The sequence below is a fragment of the Onychomys torridus genome, chromosome 3 (genome assembly GCF_903995425.1).
Source record: "Onychomys torridus chromosome 3, mOncTor1.1, whole genome shotgun sequence".
Classification (NCBI taxonomy): domain Eukaryota; kingdom Metazoa; phylum Chordata; class Mammalia; order Rodentia; family Cricetidae; genus Onychomys; species Onychomys torridus.
Genome location: NC_050445.1, coordinates 14878547 through 14901544, shown reverse-complemented (window position 1 = coordinate 14901544; position 22998 = coordinate 14878547). Strand labels below are relative to the sequence as shown.

At 42.5% G+C, this 22998-nt stretch overlaps 1 protein-coding gene across 1 annotated transcript in view; it reads left to right on the top strand.

The window, feature by feature from the left end:
* The first annotated feature begins 1717 nt into the window (after nt 1-1717).
* The window catches only part of Lancl2 (LanC like 2), a 45167-nt gene continuing 23886 nt past the window's right edge, over nt 1718-22998 (top strand). Inside the window, exons 1-2 of the mRNA XM_036181697.1 lie at nt 1718-2531; nt 13447-13564. Of these exons, the coding sequence (XP_036037590.1) occupies nt 2325-2531; nt 13447-13564 (325 nt within the window). The 5' untranslated portion in view covers nt 1718-2324. The remainder of the gene's footprint in view (nt 2532-13446; nt 13565-22998) is intronic.

The window sequence follows — 22998 nt, the reverse complement described above, 5'->3', positions numbered from 1 at the left end:
AATGTATCCTCAGATCTCTGTGATGGCCTTGATGGAGGGCCCTAGCCATGTCAGACAGTTTAGCAGCCCCTCGCATGAAGCTACACTGCCAGGCCAGTCCATTCAGAGCTAAAATGGCACACTCAATTTCCAAATTCTCACAGATAATAACAACTTCCACCACTTCACAAGCAAATGGTTCCCCAAATCACTTACCTCTTGGCTTTCTCTACTCTCCACTCTTGAAAATCAAGAGCTAAAATGTCTGTTTTTACCTTAAAAAACATTTTGGCTTTACAATAAGTTTGGGTATAAAACATACATGTTACTTGATGATACAAATTTTAAAAAAAGCATAAGATGTTTAAATTTCTTAAGTCTCTTAAATAAAAATAAAAAGGTTTTGTGGTTTTGTGGCAAAGGATCAATTACCTACTGGTCTAACTTGGTTTCATATGTAAAAATCAAGCCTAGCTTTGCCTTCTCCTGACCCCCAGCCTTCCCCCCTAACCCACCTCCCATTCCCACCTCCTTCAAGGCAAAGTCTCCCATGGGGAGTCAGCAGAGCCTGGTACATTCAGTTGAGGCAGGTCCAAGCCTCTCTTCCCTGCAATAAGGCTGTGCAAAGTGTCCCTCCATAGGCACTGGGCTCCAAAAAGACAGCTCATGCACCAGGGACAGGTCCTGATCCCACTGCCTGGGGGTCCCCTAAACAGTTCAAGCTAAACAATTGTCTTGCCTATCCAGGGGGCCTAGTCCAGTACCATGGGGGCTCCTCAGTTATTGGTCCACAGTTCATGTGTTTTCAGTAGTTTGGTTGTCTGTCTCTGTACATTTTCGCATCATGATCTCAATGTCCCTTGCTCATAGAATCCCTCCTCTCTTATTGATTGGACTCCTGGAGCTCAGCCTGGCATTTGGCCGTGGATCTCTGCATCTGCTTCCATCAGTCACTGGATGAGGGCTCTATGACGACAGTTAGGGTGTTCGGCCATCTGATCACCAGAGTAGGCCAGTTCAGGCACCCTCTCAACTACTGTAGGGTCTGACTTATACAACTCTGTTCTAAACTTTCAAAATAAAGCTCTTGGGGTAGGGGATGTGTGTATTGCATGTATGACAAAGGACAGACCTAAACCTTCTCCACTTTACTCCATTCTGAGGCCGAAGGCAGGAGTGACTGAAATCTTTGATGTTTGGTAGTGTTCCATCATGTCACCTTTGGCCTTATATTAACATGTACCTTGCCTGGACTTGGAAAATTACACAGTTTAGGCTGCTCTTGATTATTGGCTTTCTTGCATACTAACTTGATTTCTCCAGGGAGCAGAAACATTTTGTCACCAAGTACCAATGTTTATTAAATGGAAGAAAACTGAAATAAGATATTTCCTTTTAAATCACTACACAGATTTGGTCCTAGGTAAACGGTGCAAAACACACAGAACCAATAAAGGCTGTGACTTTACATATTGTGGTTACAGAAATGCAAAGGTCTATTTGCTTGTGTCCTGTTTGCCATCCATGTTATTCTGCTGGCCAATTATGTTAATCTCATGATTATGGGATTCTCTGGTCTACCCAATATTCAGATGATTAATAAACATTCTTCCATATTAATTCTGGTCACCAAAGATGTGCATTTACTCAAAACAAAGCGAATGAAAATAAAACATAACAAAACAAAACAAAGGCCTGTGGCTCCTCCTCCAAGCAACCCCCCTCCCAGTGGTGATGAATGGGAGGGACTGTATGCCCCCTCCCTCGGGAGGCTATCCTTTCCCTGTTTAGGCCGTTTTGAAATTCTTTCCCTTAGAAGAGATATATATATATATATATTTTTAATCAAACAAAGCAGCTGCTGTTCCTGTGATTGGCGCACGACCAGGGGCCGAGGACACGGACGGGCAGCAAGGCTGGGCTGGTGAAAATGCAGTCAGTTTGATGCTGGAGCCTCCGAAGATGCGCTCTTCCCTGTTCTGCGAACCGCTCACACTCTGAATGAACCCATCTTTACGGGCTTTCCCTACCGGATCGTGAGCTTCGCGGGCGAGCGGTTTTCTCTAGAACCTCTCGGAAGGACACAGCCGCCGGAGAGACGACGGTCGCTGGGAGACTTTGCGGTTCGGCCGGCCGGTCCGGCAGGCTGCGAGCAGCAGCTGGGAGGGCGTGACTGGCCGAGGCTGGAGGTTCGGCTTCTTCGCGCCGGCGGCGGCATCCAGATGTGCAAGCCACCGGCCGCCCGGCAGGCTCCGCCGCGCAGCCCCGGCCTAAACGCCTTCCAGGAGGTTTGTCCCTGCCTGCGCGCCGTGCCCTGAGCTCTCAGGCAGGGAAAGCGCGCGGACATGGGCGAGACCATGTCAAAGAGACTCAAGTTGCACCTCGGAGGAGAGGCGGAGATGGAGGAGCGGGCGTTCCCCAACCCCTTCCCCGACTATGAGGCCGCCCTCTCCGCGGCGGGGCTCGCCGCTGGAGCTGCGGAGGAAACAGGCCGTGCTTGCCCTCTCCCCACCACTGAGGACCCGGGCCTCCCTTTCCACCCCAGCGGGAAGGTGAGTTGGCTGCCAGGGCCCCGACCAGCGGTTGGGAGGGTGAGGCCACCTCCGCCAATGGTAGCGTCCGGCGGTCACGCCCTGGGGTGCGATGACGTCATCGGCGCGCGTCCCGCCTGCTGTCGGTCCGGCCGGCGAGGCTGGGAAAAGGCGGCGGGGCGGTGCGTCCCGTCTGCTAGACGCCGCTCGGGTCGTTTTGTCACGGAACCACTCTGATGTTTCTTGGGACTAAACAGTGAATTTGTTGTTTGCCGTTAGTTAGGCAGTTTTTTTTTTGGTTGCACCTGCCTGTGGGCACGCCTTCACTTGGAGAAAAGGCTAAAGTCACACCTTATTCAATCTTTTAAATTAATCTTGTTCTTTAATATTTTCACACATGCATTTAATTCATGCTGGTTGCTCCCACCCCACTGTCTCTCATCTCCTTACCCTCTCTCCGGCTTCCTCCCTACTAATCGCTCCCTGCACATTTATGTCTTGTTTGCTTCTGTCTGCCTGGGCTTGACCAGGACGGTCTGTGTGAATTATCGTTTGGAACCCGGTGGCTTCTCTAGGCTACTTCTCTTCTAGAGTCGGTCTGTAGCTAGTAGCTCGGTATTAAGGATTAGGGTCCCATGAGCCCCTCCTCATTCATGACTGACTGTTGGGAGGGCCCTTCTTGTTCACATCCAACGCAAATAATAATAGCAGTTCTGAGCTCTTGGCTTCATTGGCTGCGTCGTATCTTAGAGGCTAGAATTTTCCCGTTCTTCTTCCCTGTCTTCTGGCTCTTACATTTTTTTCTGACCATTCTTCCTCAACGATCCCAAATCTTGGAGGGTGTAGTACACATGGCTTGTTTAGGGCCAAGCTCTCACCTGTTACTTGTAGTGATATGGAACCTTTGGGTATATGCCCAGGAGTGCTAGGGCTGCCTTAAAGCATTATTTATTTAATTTTGAAACAGGGTCTTTCTAGTTAGCCCCTAGCTGGCCTGGAATTCACAGATATCCACTTGCCTCGCCTCTGCCTCCTGAGTGCTGGGATTAAAGATGTGCTCCATCATGCTCAGCATATTAGGTATTTTTATGTCTAACTTTTGAGGACCCTCCAGATTGATTTCCAAGTTGGCTTCACTCTCACCACAGTGTAAAAGGATACCCTTTTCTCCACAACCATGCTAGCATTTGTTATTTGTATTGATGATAGGCATTCTCACTGGGACGAGATGGAATTTTAAGGTAATTTTAATCTGCATGTCACTGATTGCTGAGAACGTTGAACTCTTTTTAAAATGTTTACTATTTGTAGTACTTTTATTGAGAAACTTTTTTCTTTCTTTCTTTTCTTTTTTTTTTCTTTTTGCAGTTGCATAGGCCCCTCCAACTTAAAAAATCATTTTGTGGAAGTGTTTTCCTGCGTGTGTACCATGTGCCTGCCTAGTACTGAGGAAGTCAGAAGAGGGTGCTGGGTCCTCTGCAAATGTAGTTGTGGACAGTTGTGAGCAACTGTTTGGGTGCTAGGAACCAAACCTGGATCCTGTGCAAGAGCAGCAAATGCTCTTAATTGTTCAGTTATCACTCTGGTCCTATGTTGCCCATTAAAAAGAAATTGTCTGCTTTCTTGACACTTAGCATGATTTCTTGTTTGTTTTGTTTTGTTTTTTAGGTCTTTGTATATTCTAGGAACTAGACACTAATCTTGTTGAATATGTAGCTAGAAAAGATTCTCTCCCATCCCATGGGCTGCCTTTGAGATCCATCCCATTTGCTGACTGTGGCCCTGATGCCTATGCTACAGGAATCCTATCTAACAAGTCCTTGCCCATTGAAGTGTACTGCCTACTTTTCCCTCTAGTAGTTTTAGACTATCAAGTCTTATGTTGAGGTAGCTTTGTGCAGGGTAGCAGATGAAGATGTAGTTTCTTTCTTTGAAAGTTGATACCCAATATTCCCAGCACAACCATGACCGACACAGCTCTGGGACTGACCCGATGGGGTACTGGGGAAGTGAAGAAACAACACATACTACAGAAAAGCTGGTATCTGGTGAGCTGTTTTCAGCGGCCCAGACTCAGTGCATGTATTATATAGAGCTGAGTGTGGAGGTGGGTTATTACATTCAGCTGAATGAGGAGGTGGGTTGGCTAGTCTTTGTAGGGATTCTCTACCTGGGAGCAATCTCAGGTTGCAGTCATTCAGGGAGGAAGATGTTGTTGATCTTTACAAATACTATCAACATCCAAACTTGAAACAGGGAAAGCTTTGCTAGTTCCTTGGTCCTGCCCTGGGGCAGGATGTGCGATCGCATGGTCTGAGTCACTGGGTCTTTGACATGGCCACGCTCATGACAAATAACACACATTCACTCTGGACTTCATCTGCTACCCTGCACAAAGCACCGTTTGTTTAAGAAGCCTTCTTTTTTCCAGTGAGATTTTTGGCATTTTTGTCAAAACCAAATAACAACAACAACAACACCCCATTAGATGTAGTAGCATGGATTTATACCTGAGTTCTCAATTATATTCCATTGACCTACATGTCTGTTTTGTTCCGGCACTGTGACGTTTCTATTACAATGGATCTGTAGTAAAATTGAAATCAGGTGTGATATTGCCGCCAGCAGTCCTTTTTGTCCAGGATTGGTTTGGCTGTCCTGTCTTGTTTGTGTTTCCATATGAAATTTAGCATTATATTTTCTATTACAGTAAAGTATTGCTTGCAATTTTGATAGGGATTGCATTGCCTGTGTAGATTGCTTTTGGTGGGGTGGCCATTTTCACAATACTTATTTTCCCATATGCATGAGGGTATTCCCATTTTCTAGTATCTTCTTCAGTTTCTTTCTTTGGGGCCTTAAAGTTTTCACTGTAGAGGTCTTTAATGTGCTTGTCTAGATTTATTCCAGGGTATTTTGTACATGTGTGCCTGTATGTGTATTGTGAATGAATTTAATTAGCTGGTTTTCTTTTCAGTATGTTTGCCATTGGTACACAAAGAGGCTACTGATTTTCGTGTGTTAGTTTTGTATACTGCCATGTTGCCGGAAGTGCTTATCAGTTCTGAGGAGATTTTGGTGGAGTCTCTAAGGGTTTCTTGTATAGGATTTCATCATCTGCTAATAGAGATACTTTTGACTTTTCTTATGGTTTCCCTTTATTTTATTCTTTGTCATGCTACTCCTAGCTAAGAATTGAAGCACTCTGTTCAAGAGGACTGTAGAGCATGGGAATCTTTTGTCTTGTTCATGATTTTTGAGGGAATGCTTTGGGTTTTTCTCATTTAGTTTGATGTTGGCTGTAGGTTTATCATCTATAGCTTTGAGGTTTCAAAAGCCCAGGCCAGGCCCAGTCTCACTCTTCTCTGCCTTCTGCCTATGGATTAGGGTGTAAGGTCTAGCAGCACCATGACTGCCTGCCATGCTCTTCGCCATAATGGAAAGCCTACTAAGCTTCTGAAACTGTAACCAATCCCCAGTTAAATGCTATTATAACTAGCCTTAATCCTGATGTCTTTTCACAGCAATAGAATAGTAATGACGACAGTGTCATATCAGTGTTGTGATGATGTGATTAGCTAGAGAAAAGGTGAAATGAAAATTGTGTTGTCTTTGAAAACAAAAAGGAGACATTCGAAGAGGAAAAGGGTGGGTCCAAATACTGTGAAAGCTGTGACCTGACGCAGTGTGGTCTCTCTCTGTTACACTTTTAATGCTTATCTTAACGGCCCTTTATCTGAAATTGCTGTGTCCATCCAGTTCAGAGCTACTGAGTCCCTCTCCAGGAGCTGGGTTATAGTAAGGAATCCAGTAGTTGTAAAGTGTAGATGGTTTTTTGTGAGGGTCCAATCAGAGAAGGAAAACTACTGAATTTGATAGAGGAAAATTAATGTAAAGGATTGTTACTAACTGTAATGAGTTTGGTGTAATGAGAAATGTCTAGAGAATATAAGAATAGCAGATAGGAAGAACAGGCTGTACAGCTAGGACTGAGAGAGCACTTAAGGACAAGGCTCTGGGTAGTAGCTGTCCGATGCTGGATAATAAATTACCCTGAATTTAGCAACTTTAAAACACTTACCTCACACAGTGTCAGAGGGTGAGGAATCCAGATCCTCATAATATTGCAGTTAGTCGTATGATTCTGACTCAGGGTTTGTCATGAAAATGCAGTCATTTCAGAGCTCAGTGAGGTAAAGATAATCTTCTCACCTCCTTTACATAGTTGTTGGCAGGCCTGACTAGCTAAGGATGGAGAATAAGACCTCTAAGTGTCTACAGTCCACATGGAACAATAGACCTAGTTATGAAGCATATTTTAGTATGTTTCTATTCATAAAAATTGTACGGTTAAATAAGAAACCATCTTCTTGACTATCCACAATTATCTGTGCCCATAAGATTGAGATGTAATCATGAGATTACATGTACACATTACGGTAAAGGGGGAAATATCATATCTGTTCTTAAGGAAGGAATGCACTTCTTAGGGAAGAAATGAAGTTGCACATAAGAGAAACACAGACAAGGAGCAACTGGTCATTTATAGTCAGTAGCCTCATGACCTTGCCCAGTGGGGCTTCCCATCAAAGATTCATTCATTTGGTGGATTGACATATGAACACTAGTTATCACCTGCTGCATACTCTCACAGCCCTCGACAGTGGTGTGAACTGAAGTTCCCAGAAGGAGAAAAAAAGGAAAAGAAGTGTGTGTGTGTGAGGGGGGAGGGGCGGCAAATTAACTGCACCTGGAGAGAAAAGCTGCAGCGGCCAAATGAAAAGACTGAACTTCAAGATTATGGAGAGTTAAGATGTTGCAGACAGGAGACAAATTATCTTGGGCTATTTTTAGTCCCTTTGAAAGTTACTTAGAGTTCACATCTGTGTCTGACCTAATAATAGCCTGTAACTATCAAACCTTACAATAGCTTCACCAGTTCAAATGCTGAGAATGTCAACAGATATAGCGCCTGAACCTGATAGAGTTTTGCTGTAACCTGCCCACCAGTGGCTCCCACTAATGCATTTGTAAGTGCTTTGATTTATAACTTTCTTTATCATATGCCCAATAAAAAAATCTCATGTAACTACTTTCACAGTGGAACATGATGTTCGGGGAGACCTGATGTTCCTGGTCCCTGGTCCCTCACATTTGGCAGCCCAATAAAAGCTCTGTCTTATTCCCTTTGAGGTGAGAACTTCGGTTTTGAATCAGTAGTTAAGGTTCCCAGATGTGGGTGCCAAGGACAATCCATTTTGCATTGGAGAAGTTACTGGGCTTGGTGTCAGGAATCAATATGAGGCCCCTTATTTCCAAGTATCTGGCATGCCTCCTCAGTTGGATACTGGTGTGTTCTTCATGGGTGATGGGATACTGGTGAGTTCTTCATGGGGCTCAGCTCTCGCTTGTTCGGTTGATGGTCCATGTGTTTATTGTGAGATGGTGGAGGATCTTGTTGAATACCCTTTTGGTTTGCTTTCAAAATGTTTCATTGGAGGAATTCATTTTGTTTGCTTGCTTTGAAAGCCTTTTAGTGTCTCGTCATTCTATTTGTTTTGTTTTCAGTCCTCTGAAGTCATGCTTGTTTGATAATTTGCTGGCAGTCTTTATTTTTGCCCTCTCTGGACTTTCCTTCCATATCTAATCTGAAGAAAGGGAAGACATGTCCAGAAAAACAGATTGTTATATATACTAGCTGAATTTGATAAATGTTTTAATTCCACTCACAATTATTTTTAAAGGGAAAATCTGATTAGAGAAAACTTGAATTTATATTTCCCTTAATGGCTAATATTAACTGTCTCCAAATTGACTAATTTTAACAAGCTTTCCTAAGCAGTACAATTTTTAAAAATACCGTAAATGGGCAGAATGATTTAATTGGAATTTAAAATCATCTAAAATAATTAAACTTGGTAATTCATAAAAATTAATAGGACTTCTGCAAGTACATCTAAGTTAAAAGATGTTAAATGCAAAAGTAATTAAAATTTTTAGAGGTTATGTCAAAAAATTAAAGAAAAAAATTCTAAGAAATCTATTGTCAAACTCCTATTCTTTTCTACCCTTCTCTGACTTTGTCTTTTCCTTGTTTATCCCTAAACAGAAGAAACTTCTGTGTCAAAGAAAAGGGTTGTTCTGGCTTGTTCCAGGATCAAGTCCAGAAGCAATCCCATTCTACTTTAAAAATTCCCATTTCTAATGATAACTCAGGTGATGATGATCTAATTTAAATAACAGGCATTCTAGTTGCCCTTCTGTCATGATAAAACACTCTGATCAAAAGCTGTCTGGAGAGGAAAGAGTTTATTTAGCCTACATTTGCAAGTCACAGTCCCTCATTGAAGGAAGTCAAGGCAGGGGACTCCAGCAGGAGCTTGAAGCAGTAGGTATGATGGAACAGCTGTTTGCTAGCTTGTTCCCAGGCTCATACTTGGCAAACTTTTTAATATCTGCCCAGGGAATGGTGCTGCCCACAGTAGGCTAGGCACTTGTACATCAGTTAACTGCCAAGATTAACGGACGTGACCACAGGCCAGTCTGATATGGTTATCCTGTCAGGTGAGAGACTCCCTTCTCTGGTGATGCTAGGCTGGGTCAAGTTGCCAGTTAAAACTAACAATGACAACAAGCTTCAGCTTTGATTTTTTTCCCCCCTCACAAGCTTTCTTATGCCATAGAAATAAAATGATGTGAAATTTCTTGCTTTGTTTGACTTCGTTCTTGAGAGAATGTTTCACTGTATAGTCTTGGCAGACCTGGAACTCAGAGCTTCACCTGCTCCTGAATATTGCTAGTGCTGTGATTAAAGGCATGTGCCACCACACCCAGATGCTTTGCTTTATTAAAAATTACACTCTTAAGTGTGTTGAGAGTCCCATGTGTTACCAGTTGAGCTAGCTGCGTACCTTCATGGTAACTGTCTTTGTCATCTTGTATCCTAAGAAAGAACCGAGTAACAAAATCATATTTTGATAATTGCATATTTTCAAGGCTCTTGAGCATACGCATTTAAGATATGTGTAGATGTCTGTATATTTATTAATATACGTGTGACTATAAGCATTTTAGTATTATTTTTTTACTATTGCTACCTCTTTTGAAAAATAAGTTTTATAAGATCCTTATATTTGGCAAGCTGCAGCAGATACAGTTCTAAAACATAGGGGAAAAGGTGATTTTACACCTGCTTAAAACCTTATGAAGCTCATCCTAATGTGTCTGGTTACTTCAAAAATATAACTTTTCTATTGCATGCATTTGTGACAGCAGCTTACATAAACAGATAACCCAGAAGTAAATAAGATACAGATATGCCTGACTTTGAGTCTGCTTTTTGGTTGAATTGTAGACTCAAATAAAAGATCAGTGAATTTGAAAAAAGTTATAATATGACTTAACTCTTTATCAAATAATTTAAATTTACTTAAAAAAAAAAACCAACACAGCACTGCCAATAAATTGTATCTACATTTAAAATTGTTGGATATTTAAGAAGTTACGCAATGCTCTCTGTGTGTTTGATAAAATTTTCATAGTTTTTGTTTGAATATATTTATTAAAAATGTAGAAAAGGAACCATCAAATAAGAAAAAGATACCAAAGTTCTAAAACTATTTTTGGTAAAGTCTTGGAGAGACTAGAGGCTGTAAAGGCAGTTTACAGAAAGCACATAGCCAACATCAAAATAAATGGAGAGAAACTCAAAGCATTTCCATTAAAATCAGGAACGAGACAGTTCCTGATTCACTCTCTCCACATCTGTAGTATTTGATATAGTATAGTATTTAGCTAGCTCAGTAAGACAACTAACTGAAGGAGGTCAGTGGGTAGAAACAGTAAGGGAAGAAGTCAAAGTATCTGTATTTGCAGATGATCTGATAGTATACATTAAGTGACCCTAAAAGTTCCCCCAGGAAACTTCGGCAGCTGACAGCCAAGTAGCAGGATACAAAATTAATACACAAAACTCAGTAGTAGCCTTCCTAGATACAAAGAACAAATGAACTAAGAAAGAAATCAGGGAAACCACCTTCTACAAAAGCTTCAAAAATATAAAATATTTTGGGGTAACTAACCGAACAAGTGAAAGACTTGTATATGAAAACTTCAAGACATTGAATATAGAAATTGAAGAAAACATCAGAAGGATCTTTCATGCACATAGATCAGTAGGATTAATATAGTAAAACTGGTCATACTACCAAAAGCAGTCTATAGATTCAGTGCAGTCCCCAACAGAATTCCAACACAATTCTTCACAGAACTTGAAAGGATAATTTTCAGCTTCATAGGGAAATACAGAAACAAAACCAAAAACCCAAACAACAGCAACAACAGCAAATAGGATAGCTGACACTATCCTGAATGATAAAAGAACTGCTGGAGGTATCACCAGCTTTGTGCTTTGGAGCTGTGGTATAAAACCAGCACAGTATTGGCATTAAAAACAGACCATGTTCATCACTGGAGTTGAACTGAAGTCCCAGACATAAGTGTGCATACCCATGAACACCTGAGGTCTGATGAAAGAGCCAGAACACACACTAGAAAAAAGAGCCTGTTCAGCAAATGGTGCTGGTCAGACTGGATGGCTGCATGTAGAAGAACGGAAATGGATCCATACTTGTCACTCTGTACAAAACACTCCAAATGGATCAAAGATCTCAACGTAAGACTCGAAATACTGAATGTGATAGAAGAGAAAGTGGTGAATAGTCTTGAACTCACTGACCCAGGAGAGTGCTTTCTGAACAGAAGACCACCTATAGTGCAGGCACTAAGAATAACAGTAAACAGCGTCTCATGAAACTGACAAGCTACTGCATAGTAAAGGACATCATCTTTTAGTCAAAGCAGCAGGCTGCAGAATGGGGAAAGATTTACCAACCACACATCTGGTAGAGGGCAAATATCTAAAAATGTGTGAAACCCCCCCCCCCCAATGGACATCAAGAAAATAAATAATGACACTCTGTGCCTTGCTCAGCCATTATTAGAGACTCCTTCTGCAGCAGATGGGAACAAATACAGAGACCCACAGACAGACAATATGCAGAGAGTGAGAGACCATGACACTCAGTCCTAAAAGGGGTGTCCCCATCAAATCCCACCCCTGGGGGCTCATGGGAATTTCATGGAAAGAGTGTAAGAGCCAGAGGGGTTGGAGGACACCAAGAAATCAGGAGTAGTGCACATACGAACTCACAGAGACTGAGGCAGCATGCATAGGTCCTGCATGTCTGCACCATATGGATCCCTAGAGATTAAAGGAGAACTTGCTGGGTGGTGGTGGCGCACACCTCTAATCCCAGCACTCAGGAGGCAGAGGCAGGCGGATCTCTGTGAGTTCGAGGCCAGCCTGGGCTACCAAGTGAGTTCCAGGAAAGGCACAAAACTATACAGAGAAACCCTGTCTCGAAAAACCAAAAAAAAAAAAAAAAAAAAAAAAAAAAAAAAGAGAGAGAGAAGTGGACACATGGCTCCATCTCTAACCCAGAGCCTATTTCCAACAGATAGCCACTTGCAAATGAAAAATTAGTTTTCTTCAAGGTAATCTCATTAGGGAAACAAACTACTCCTGAGGGTAGCCTGTATGCCCGGCAATAGATGCCAGTACAAAATTAACTCAGCAGCATCTTTGGAGGTTCTTTGTCTCATAATGTTAAGGCAGGGCTTTGCGGGGGACACTTTACAGGTCCTTTGCATACTTATTATGGCTTCTGTTTTTGTGGTTTTTATGGGATTCCTCTGTGTGTGTGTGTGTGTGTGTGTGTGTGTGTGTGTGTGTCTGTCTGTCTGTCTGTCTGTCTGTCTGCATATATATGCAATTTCTTATGCTTTTTTTCGTATTTGGTTGTTTTGTTCTATTCCAATTGTTTGTTTTATTTTATCTTATTGAATTTCAACATTATTCCTTAGATACCTGTTTGTTTTCTAACAAGAGACAGGGTCTGGATTCACGTGGGAGATAAATGGGGAGGAACTGGAAGGAATGGGGAGAGGGAAACTAATTAGAATATATTGTATGAAAAAAATCTATTTTGAATAAAAGGGAAAAAACATAACCCAGTTAAAAAATGGGGTACAGATCTAAACAATATTCTCAAAAAGAGGAAACACATATGGCTGAGAAACAAAGAAATGTTCAACATCCCTGGTCATTAGGGAAATGCAAATCAAAACTGCTTTGAGATTCCGTCTTACACTAGTCAGAATGGCCAAGATCAATAAAATAAATGTCAGCTCATGTTGGCAAAGATATGGAATAAGGCGAACAGTCATCCATTGCTGTTGGGAGTTCAAACATTTACAGCCAGCATGGGAATCATTGTGGCAGTGCCTCAAGAAGCTGGAAATAGATCTACCTCAAAGTCCAGCTACAACACTTTTGGGCGTATACCCAAAGGATGCTTTGAATTGGGGAGACTCCGGCTGCAGGCAAGCATTTCTGGCCTCACAGGCTTGGTCTGATAGGATGTGGAGGTGGTGGAAATTAATAGATGAGTGGGTACATTATCTCTGGTCTCACTGGGATATCCCAAGTGCATGTGTGAGCTGGTAGGCATACAGTCTCTGACCTCACTGGGGTTGACCAATGGCACATGGGTTGAAAGGACCTTGAGGGTGTGTGGGTGTGCAGTCCCTGACAAAAAGGGGATAGTGTAGTCAGATCTTTTGTTCCTTTGCTTTTCTCTTCTTCTCTGCCCTCGATTTCTGTAAATTATTCTTTATGATACTATTTATGAATGGTAATCCGTATATGGCATTGTTTCATTAAAACATTAACTCCGAAAAGCTAGAATAGACTCTGGGTACCTGAGATGTGTCAAATAAGGCCTATTTGTGTCTATTGTGTCCAGTGCGGCTTTCCGCTGCTTCCATGAAGCTCTCTTCTTGTACAATTTAATTTATTTCCTCCTTTAATTTTTAGATTGTTCCTAACTTCACAAAGCGTATCCAGACCAAAATCAAAGATCTTCTTCAGCAAATGGAAGAAGGGCTGAAGACAGCTGATCCTCATGATTGCTCTGCGTATACTGGCTGGACAGGTGGAGTACCTCATGTTCCATTCCCGAACCAGTGTACATCAGCTGAGACTGACATTTTCTCCTGCTTGAAAATGGTGACATTTATACCCTCGAATCATTAGACAGTTTTATTATGAGCTGTTTTGTAATTTTGTTTCTGAAGAAGTACCATCTGAAGGTTTGATCTTTAATACATAGTATACTTTTATAACATTATTTATACACAGCTGTGCAAATGTGTGACAAGAAAAGGTCTACCTTATGATTTATTTTGTTGGGTCTGTCATTATATTTTTCTTTCTGACAAGTTGTGATGAAATGGTGTGTCTGGTGTGCTTTATAAATGATTACCTTGTTGGTTATAATTAATTTGATTCAAATAATTTTAATTATTTATATACATAAATATTTTATTTTAATGATAGATTTGTTTATTTATTACATCACTTAAACAAAAAGTCATGTAATTCAGGACAAAAAAAATTGTGATCTCAAAATTAACTTGCCTTAACTAATTTTACATTTTGTTGCTGTTCTAACACTGGGATCTTTTCTCCCTGGTTTGCATGATCTATGATGAAGGAACTCAGATGACATATACAGAGCATAGTTTAGGAAATAGCAAGTATTTGTCACAGATTAAAGCTGAGCACATTGTCAAGGGGATGAAAGTGGATAGTGGTCACAGGGATCACTTTGTAGTATAACCTATTGTTAAAGGGTCTGAGTGAACAATGGACAAAGTGTCCAGTGTGCCAAATTTACACTATTTCTAGAACAGATAGCTTTTTCTGAGGGCCTTTTCACCTTCAGGGTATTGACAGTCTGTTTGGAGAAAGGAGACTAATGGAGAAAGGGACGTGAGGCTATTTTTGTCCTTTATGAGGATGTCCAACAGCTAGTAGTCCTACTAACTTTAGGGCTCCTGGAACAGGGTTTAGATAATTATCTGTTAATGGTATGACTCAAGTCTTATTCTTTTGACTAATAATTAGTTTTAGACCTTGATTGTACAAGTTCTAAATTAGGGAGTGGGCAGCTCCAAGTGCCCCAGGCCTACAATATCTAATGGGCTTCTTCACACTACCAGGTTGTCTGAGCATTTTCGTAGCTGTATGAGGTATGTAAAAGAACAGACCTTGTTCTCTGGAATTACAGGAAAGGCTGACAAACATGCCAGTAATTCACATACAAATTTAGAGACTTCCCTTGTTTGCTTTAACATGATATTTTTACTTATTCTTTGAGAATTTTATACATGTATACAACATATTTTGATCGTATACACCCCCTACTGCCTCGCTCCAACTCCCCAGGACCCCAAACCTATCTTCCTCCCAACTTCATGTATTCTTTCATATTATTAATAATAATGATAATACCCCCTGAGTCAAATTCATGTTGAGTATCTGTGCATGGCTTCGGGGTCAACCATTAGGGCAAGGACAGTCTACCAGCAGCCACCACATCTGCAAAGTGACCTAGGGCAGCCCTTCCCCATCTGTCAACCAATCAACCAGCTAGAGTTTTGGCTGGTTTAGTCATGTAGAGGTCTTATGTAGGTGACCAAGGCTGTTGTGACTTGCTGTATGAAACAGCCATGTTGTCTCCAGAAGACAGCATTTCACAACTCCTCCCCATCCTCTTGCTCTCTAGCTCTTACGTTCTTCCAGCCTCATCTTCTGTGATGTTTCCTCAGACGTGGAAGGGAGGAGTTTGCTAGATAACCTATCTCAGTCTGAATGCTGAATGCTGACAGTTACTCATTCTCGGCACTTTGATCAGTTAGGAATCCGCATTATCCACTGCAGATTAATAAACAAAAAGCTTCTCAATCCAGTTAACATCAGCACAGATCTGTTTATACAAACATAAATGTTCATAAGGCACTTTGAAAATATGACCATTTAGTGAAACCGAAATAGTAGATTATTCCTAGGGCCTGCAACCTTCCCATTCATGGTCTTTTGACCGAGTTTTCAGTGGGGTATTGCTGATGTTTTCTTCTAGCAGTTCCAATGTTTCAGGTTTCACATCAAGGTCTTTGATCCCTTTGGAGTTGGATTCTGTGCAGGGTGACAGGTACAGGTCTCGTGTCACTCTGTCCAGTGTCTAACATCACTTCTCTTCGGCTTATGTTGTCGGCATCTCTGTCAACTGTAAATGGCTGAAGTTACACGTACTCGCGTCTGACTCTTCAGTTTAGTTTCATTGGTCTACATGTCTGTTTTTGGAACAGTATCATAATGTTTTGTAATCCCTCCAGAATTATTCTTTTTGTTCAGGATTGTTTTGGCTATCTTTAGTCTTTTGTGGTTCTAGTTGGATTTTAGGATAGTTTTTTTCTATTTCTGTGATGAGCGAGATAGGGATTATATTGAATCTGTAAACAACTATTTAGAAAAAATGGTCATTTTTACAATATTAATTCTATAAATCCATGAATATGCCTCTTTCTTCAGCAGTTGGAAGTTGTTTTTTAACTTTATTTTTATTTATTCTTTGTGTCTTTCACATCATGTGTCTCAATCCGATTAATCTCCCTGACCCTTAGTATCCACCCTCTTCCCTTGCAACCTCCGCCCCTCCACAAATAAAATAAAATTTAAAAGAAAAGAAAAGAAAAAAAAAAGGACAAATCTCATCATGGAAGCTGTGGTGTAACACAGCCATGCAGTAAACCCTTTTATCCATGTATCTTGCAAGTGTTCAGTGCAAAGAGTCACTGGTCTGCTTTGAGACCTCTTGTTTCTGCTACGCTGTCTCTGCCGGGCCCTCACTGGGACTCCTCTGGGATATCCTGTTGTTGCCCTGAGTCATGGAGATCCTGCAGCTTTGGGTCTGTAGGACTGGCCCCTTCACATGCTCCCACAGATCATAGATGGGGTGGGTGTTGAGGTGGGTCAACTCATAATCCTGGTTCTGGGCTTGGGTAGTTGCAGGGTTGGTCAGCCTGCCAGCTCTCCCCTGTCTTTACCACCAGGGTGAGCTCTCCAGCATTGCCCTGGCTAGTTCACCCTTACAACAGCGAACAAGGGGCAGGGCTAGTTCTCCTGCTTTCACACCCCCAAGGTCGGTTCTCCCACACCTAGACAATCAGTGCCGGCTCTACTGTGTTGCCCAGACAAGGTGCAGGGGCCATTCTCCCAAATGCTGCATCTGATGCAGGGGCAGGGACAGCTCTTCTGCTCTTATGACTTCAGGGCTAGCCCTCCCACCAGCCACTGGTGGTGAGGGGGACATCTCTCCCCACCCACACCATCATATGGCAGATGAGGGGTGGGGCCAGATCTATGTTTATGGTCTCGGTTGGTTCACCTGCATCCTTGTCAATAGGGTCAGTTCTGCTGTGCTGCCGAGGTGAGGTGTAGGGCCCACTTTCCTGAGTGCTGCAGCTGGGAAGGGGGAGGGTCAGCTCCCTTGCTCATCACAGGTGGCAGGAGCAAGATGGGAAGGGCATCTTTTCCTGTCCCTCTCCACTACATGGCCAATGAGGGGGTATGGCCAGCCATCCCACTCTCACCCCTTCAAAGCCAGCTCACCCCTGCCTCTGCCAACAGGATCAACTCTACTGTGCTGCCCTGGTGAGGAGCAGGGCCTGCTTTCCTGAGTGCTGCAGCTGGTAAGGGGGAGGGTCGGCTCCCTCATCTGTTGCAGACAGAGAGGGGAGATGGGTAAGGGGGACATCTCTTCTCTGCCTGTGCTGCCACATGCCAGACAAATAGTGGGGACAGCTCTCCCATGCTCACAGATTTGGGGCTGGCTCCCCCACACCTCCACCAACAGGGTCAGCTCTACTGTGCTGCCCAGGTTAGGTGCAGGGCCTGCTCTCCCAAGTGCTGCAGCCAGTGAGGGGCAGGACTAGTTCTTCCTAGTATTGTAACCAGTGAAGGATGGGGCTGACTTTGTACAGTCCTATATTTTCAGCCTTTGGTGTTATCAGAAGCCACCAAGATCAACAGAAAATGTGGCTACATCAGGGCCATGAACCCAGACATGGGCTCTTGCAGCAGCCCAGGCCCAGACCTCACTAAACCACCCATGTCAGCCCCCTCCTCACCATTTTCCCCTCCTCTGATATCTCTGTCCACAGGACAGGAGCCATTTTGTCTCTGTCTCCCAAACCACACCATACATTTGCTCACCATAATAGTGCCATTCTGCCTGGCACAGCAAGGCGTAGGGTGGACTTGTGTTTTCTCCTCAGGGCTCATGGCAGACTGCCTCAGACCTGTGTGTGGGTCTCCTTGCCCCACTCAGTCTGTCATGGCACTGGATAGGACCATGCTTCCTCATCACAAAGAGATAGTGCCCAACTGCTCGGCACTTCTGGGCTCCTGGCTAGTGGGGAGGTATTGTTGGAATCCTCTCACGGGCTTGGGCTAGAAAGCCTGGGCTACGTTTGGTTGAGTTCTACCAGCCCTAGCTGCATGGTGTGGGGTGGAGCTGTTGCTGGAGCTCTCTTACCTGAAGTTGGCATTGTAGAGGTTTCACTTCTTTGGTAGGTTCATTCCTAGATATTTTATTTTCTTTGAGGCTATTGTGAATGGTAGTGTGTCCATGATCTCCTTCTTTGTATGTTGTTGATGTATAGAAAGGCTGCTGATTTGTTCAAATTGCTTCAGAATTCTGCCACATTGCTTAATTTTTTTGTCATTTCTAGAAATTTTTGGTAGAATTTGTGGGATTTTTAATGCATAGTCCTTATCTTCTGAAAACAGGGATAGTTTGACTTCTTTCTCTATAATTGTCTGTTTAATTTCTATTTTTAATGAAATTGGTTGCACTAGAGTTTGGTGCATATATGCTGAGGATAATAATTTCTTGGTTAATTGTTTCCTTGATTATAATGAAGTATCTTTCTTTAACTTTTCTGATTAGTTTTAAATTGAATTCTGTTTTGTCAGACATCAGGATAGCAGTACCTGCTTATTTCCTAGACATGTTTGATTGGAGTACATTTAGCCACCTTTTCCTCTTAAAATTGTTTCTGTTTTTAAAGCTAAGGTGTGTTTCTTGTAGATAACAGATACATTGATTTTTGTTTCTTGGTCCATTCAGGCAGCCTATGTCTGTTGATTGGAGAATTGAGACTATTCATAGTTAAAGTCAGTATTGAAATATTTGTGTTACTTCCCATCATTGTGTTGCTGAGTTTTGGTGTTGTGTTCTCAGTGGTACTTTTGTTTTAGGAATTATGGCATCCTATATCTGTCTATGGCCTTTCTCCTTTGCTCATCCATTTCTTCAGCCTGAATTCAGCACTGCTTGTTGTAATTCCTTTAGGTTTGGTTTGTTGGACACACATTTGTTTAGGCTGTTTATATCATGGGACGTTTTTCGTTCCTTCACCTATGACAGGTAGTTTTGCTGGGTGTTACTCTAGGTTGTCTGTCATAGTCTTTTATGACTTGGGATCTGTTGCTTCAGGCCCCTCTGACTTTCATAGTTTCCATTGAGAAATCAGCTGTTATTCTGGTGGGTTTTCCTTTATGTGTCTGTGGTGGTATATTGTGTATCAAATAAAGCTTGCCTGAGGATCAGAGGACAGAGCCAGCCACTAGATTAAACATAGAAGGCAGGCAGTGGTGGCACATACCTTTAATCCTAGCACTCAGGAGGCAAAGATCTGTCTGGATCTCTGTGAGTTCAAGGCCTATAGATTTACTCTAGGAGGGAAACAGAGCCAGGCAGTGGTGGCACTTTAATCCCAGTACTTGGGAGTCACAGGCTTTTAATCCCAGCACTTGAGATCTCATGCCTTTGCTACCAGGATTTGGGAAGCACACACACCATTAATCCCAGCACTAGGAAGGAAGGGAAATGGCTGGGCGGAGAAAGGTATATAAGGCGTGAGGAGACAGGAACTAGAGGCCCTTTATGCTGAGGACTCAGAAGGATTCGGTCAGAGGATTTGTGGAGGTAGGATCTCGCTCTCCATTCGGCCTGAGGATTTGGTAGTGGTGAGAAGTTTCTCTAGTGGCTTGTTCCTTTGTCTCTCTGATCTTTCAGCACTTACCCCAATATCTGGCTCAGGGTTTTTATTATAAAACCATTTAGGATTCGTGTTACATATGTCATTTGTATTTTGTCTCTTGAAGCTCTTAATATTCTTTCTTTGTTCTATATTATTAGGGTTTTAACCATGATATGCTTTGGAGTGTTTTTTTATGGTTTGGTCTATTTGCTGTTCTATGTGCTTTTTGCATGGGTATATTTTTCCTTAGATTGGGTGAAATTTTCTTCTGTGATCTTACTGAAAACCTTGCCTATACCATTGATTTGGGGTTCTTCTCCCTCATTTATCATTGTCAATTGAAGGTTTGCTTTTTGCATGGTATCACACATTTCCTCTATGTCCCTTCCCTATGTGTTTTACATTTTTTTTTTTTTTATATTCTTTGCTTTTTGAACTAGATCTTCTGCTTTATCTCTGATAATCTGTCTGCCTTCTACTTGATTCATTCTACTTGTAAGGCTTTCCTTTGAATTTTCTAGCTGGGTTATGGTTTGTCCCATTTCATCTTCATTTTGGCTTGAGTCTTTTTTAGTGTTTCTATCTATTCACTGGATTCTGTTTTAAAGTCCTGGATTGTTTTTGTAATTTCTATCAGCCTTATGTTTGTGTTTTCTTGGGCATCAGTAGGGCATTTATTTTCCTTATGTTCCTTCTCTTTAATTTCATTGAGTGGTTTCATTGTGTCTTCTAATACTTAAGGCAATCTCTTAACTTTCACCCCTTGTAAAAGCAACAATCAAATCACATCCTTCCAACATTCAGTTACATAGAATATGTATTACTATTCCAAAAGGGAGAAAGGGGGCATAGTGAAGAAACACTGAACAAAAGAAATACTGAAACCCAGCAGGGCAAATTCCAAATTCTGTGTCTCTATGTCTGATATCTAGAGGCTCTTAAGACTCTTCAGATCTCCCACTCCTTCCAGCTTTACTGACTGCAACTTTCTGGAGCTGTATCCACTTTCTGTATTCAGTTCTCCTTGGCAGGTATCCCATGGCTCTGGCACCTGCAGCAACTTGGGGTCTCCAATGCAAGTTCACAGCTTCATGCCTCTCTGGGCCTCCATGCTGGAACTCCTCTGCCACACACCTGACCTTAACTGTAGAGGAAGATTCCACAACTCCTTTACACTTGTATCCTTAAATCCAGAATCATTTAGCCAAGCTGCCAAATTCTGCTGCTTTCTGGGCCTGGAACATTGCCTCCTCTTTAAATTACCTTTGCATAAGCTTTGACATGTTAATATTTTTATTAGGCCTGGGGAAATCCCTTGGCCTTTTCATTTCATAGAAAACTGGATAGCCTGAGTGGGATTTCACCCCAAGGGTACAATTTCATTTAGATTCAGGCATTTCCTTAAACTTATCTCCTTGAGCACAGAATTTGGTCCTAACATTACATTCTCTGGTGCTCTTTTTTCTCCTCAAAGTAGACATTTTATTATTTCTGTTTGCCTGCTTGCTCCTTTTCTTTACAGATCTGCATAAAAATGGCTGCTAATAAGCATACAACAGTCAATACTAAGTTGTTTTGAAATCTCCTCTGCCATTGCTATTACTCCAAAACTCTTCAATTTGAACTCTGGAAAATTTTTAGGATGAGGCCAAAAAGCAGCCAAATTTTTGCCAAAATATTCCAAGCATGGTCTGTAGCCCAGTTGCTATTATTCCCATCTGAAACCTCTTGAGCTGGACCCCCATATCCCAAAATGCTGTCAGCACTACTGCCTTCCAAACTCCTACTAGGGTGGCCTGTTGAGACTTACTTACAGTGTTCAACTGCTTTCCTAATCCAAAGTCCCAAAGTCTTCCACATTCCTCTAAACCAGTGGTTCTTAACCTTCCTACTGCTGCAACCCTTTAATACATTTTCCCGTGTTGTGGTGACCCCCAATCATAAAATTATCCTCATTGCTACTTCATAACTGTAATTTTGCTATTATGAATCACAAGGTAAATAAATATCTAATATGCAGGATATCTGATATGTGACTCCTGTGAAAGGGTCGTTTGATACCCCCAAAGGGGTCACCATCATAGGTTGAGAACTACTGCTCTAAACAATAGCGTGGTCAGTATTGTCACAGCAATATCCCAGTCCCTAGTACCAACTTCTACTTTAGCTGTTTGTGGCAGGGTCCTATGTTGTTGTTCCCTTTGGGGGAGGGGGCCAAGTAGGCGCAGAGTCAACAACACAGACTCTGGGAGAATGTTGAAACAACAAGCTCAATTTATTCAGGAAGAGGCAAGCCTTATAGACCCTCCACCCCACTCCAGGGAGAAGGTCTGATGAATATGCAGCTGCTGGTGTGACATGGCTGCCTCTTATTGGTCCAGGTCATCTCCAGATCACATCTCAGCTGCTGTTGCTAAGGCCCTTAGGCAGACCCAGGGTGGCTCTCAGAAATTATCTGTTTTACTTGTTTGGGCCAGCTGGCCCTCAAGCTTGTTAGGGATGAGTCATCCCACAGCTTGTTCTTTTGTCAAGAGCCTCATAACCAAGGCAACTTATAGAAAGAATCATTTAATTGAGGGCTTGCTTATAGTTTCATAGGGTTAGTTCATGATCATCCTCATAGGGAGCATGGTAGCAGGCAGGCAGGTATGGCACTAAAGCAGACTTAAAAGCTTACATCCTGATCCATAGGCAGGTAGTAGAGACACACTGAGACTGGGCCTGGCATGGGCTTTTGAAACCTCCAAGTACACCCCAGTGACATACCATCTCCAATATGACCACATGTTCTAATCCTTAAATAATTCTACTAACTGGGGTCTAAGCATTCAAACACATTAGCCTATGGAAGCCATTTTCATTAAACCCATCACACAGAACTTGTGTCAGCTTAGAAATTCTCTCTGGTGATCCTTAGAAATTTGTAGAGAGCTCACTGAATTCTACTGGTTCTCCACAGGGGTTAGGCACAAGTGGAGGTGGTTGTGGTAGAAGCCAGATTTGGTGATTTACTGGGGCCAAGGACTCAGAATGCTAAGTTGGTCCTGGGGATTCTTGGCAGGTGGGTTTATAAACTGTTTCTGGGGTTTTCTACCTGGAGTTCCAGGTCAGATTTCCCACAGTTCTAGTACCATGGTAAGTAGGATGGCTGATAGGTAGGCAGTTGAGCAGAATGTGTCTGGGGGTCCTGTTTGGAATTCTGGATCGGAATTCATGCAAGACCAGTGCCAGATCAAGCTGTGGATAGGTGAGTAGAAAGCAGGTGGAGAAATGGGTCTGTGGGAGCTACCTGGATTTTCAGTCAGACTCCACATGGTACCAGGTGGAGGGTGGTTAAAGTGACTTCCTGAAGTTCTAGGTCAGACTCCATGAGGTGTCATTGCTAGGTAGGTTGGTGAATGTGGTGATAGACAAACAGGCAGGCAGGCAGGGGAATGTGTCTAGGGACCTATCTCTCAAATTATTTTTTATGTAGGCA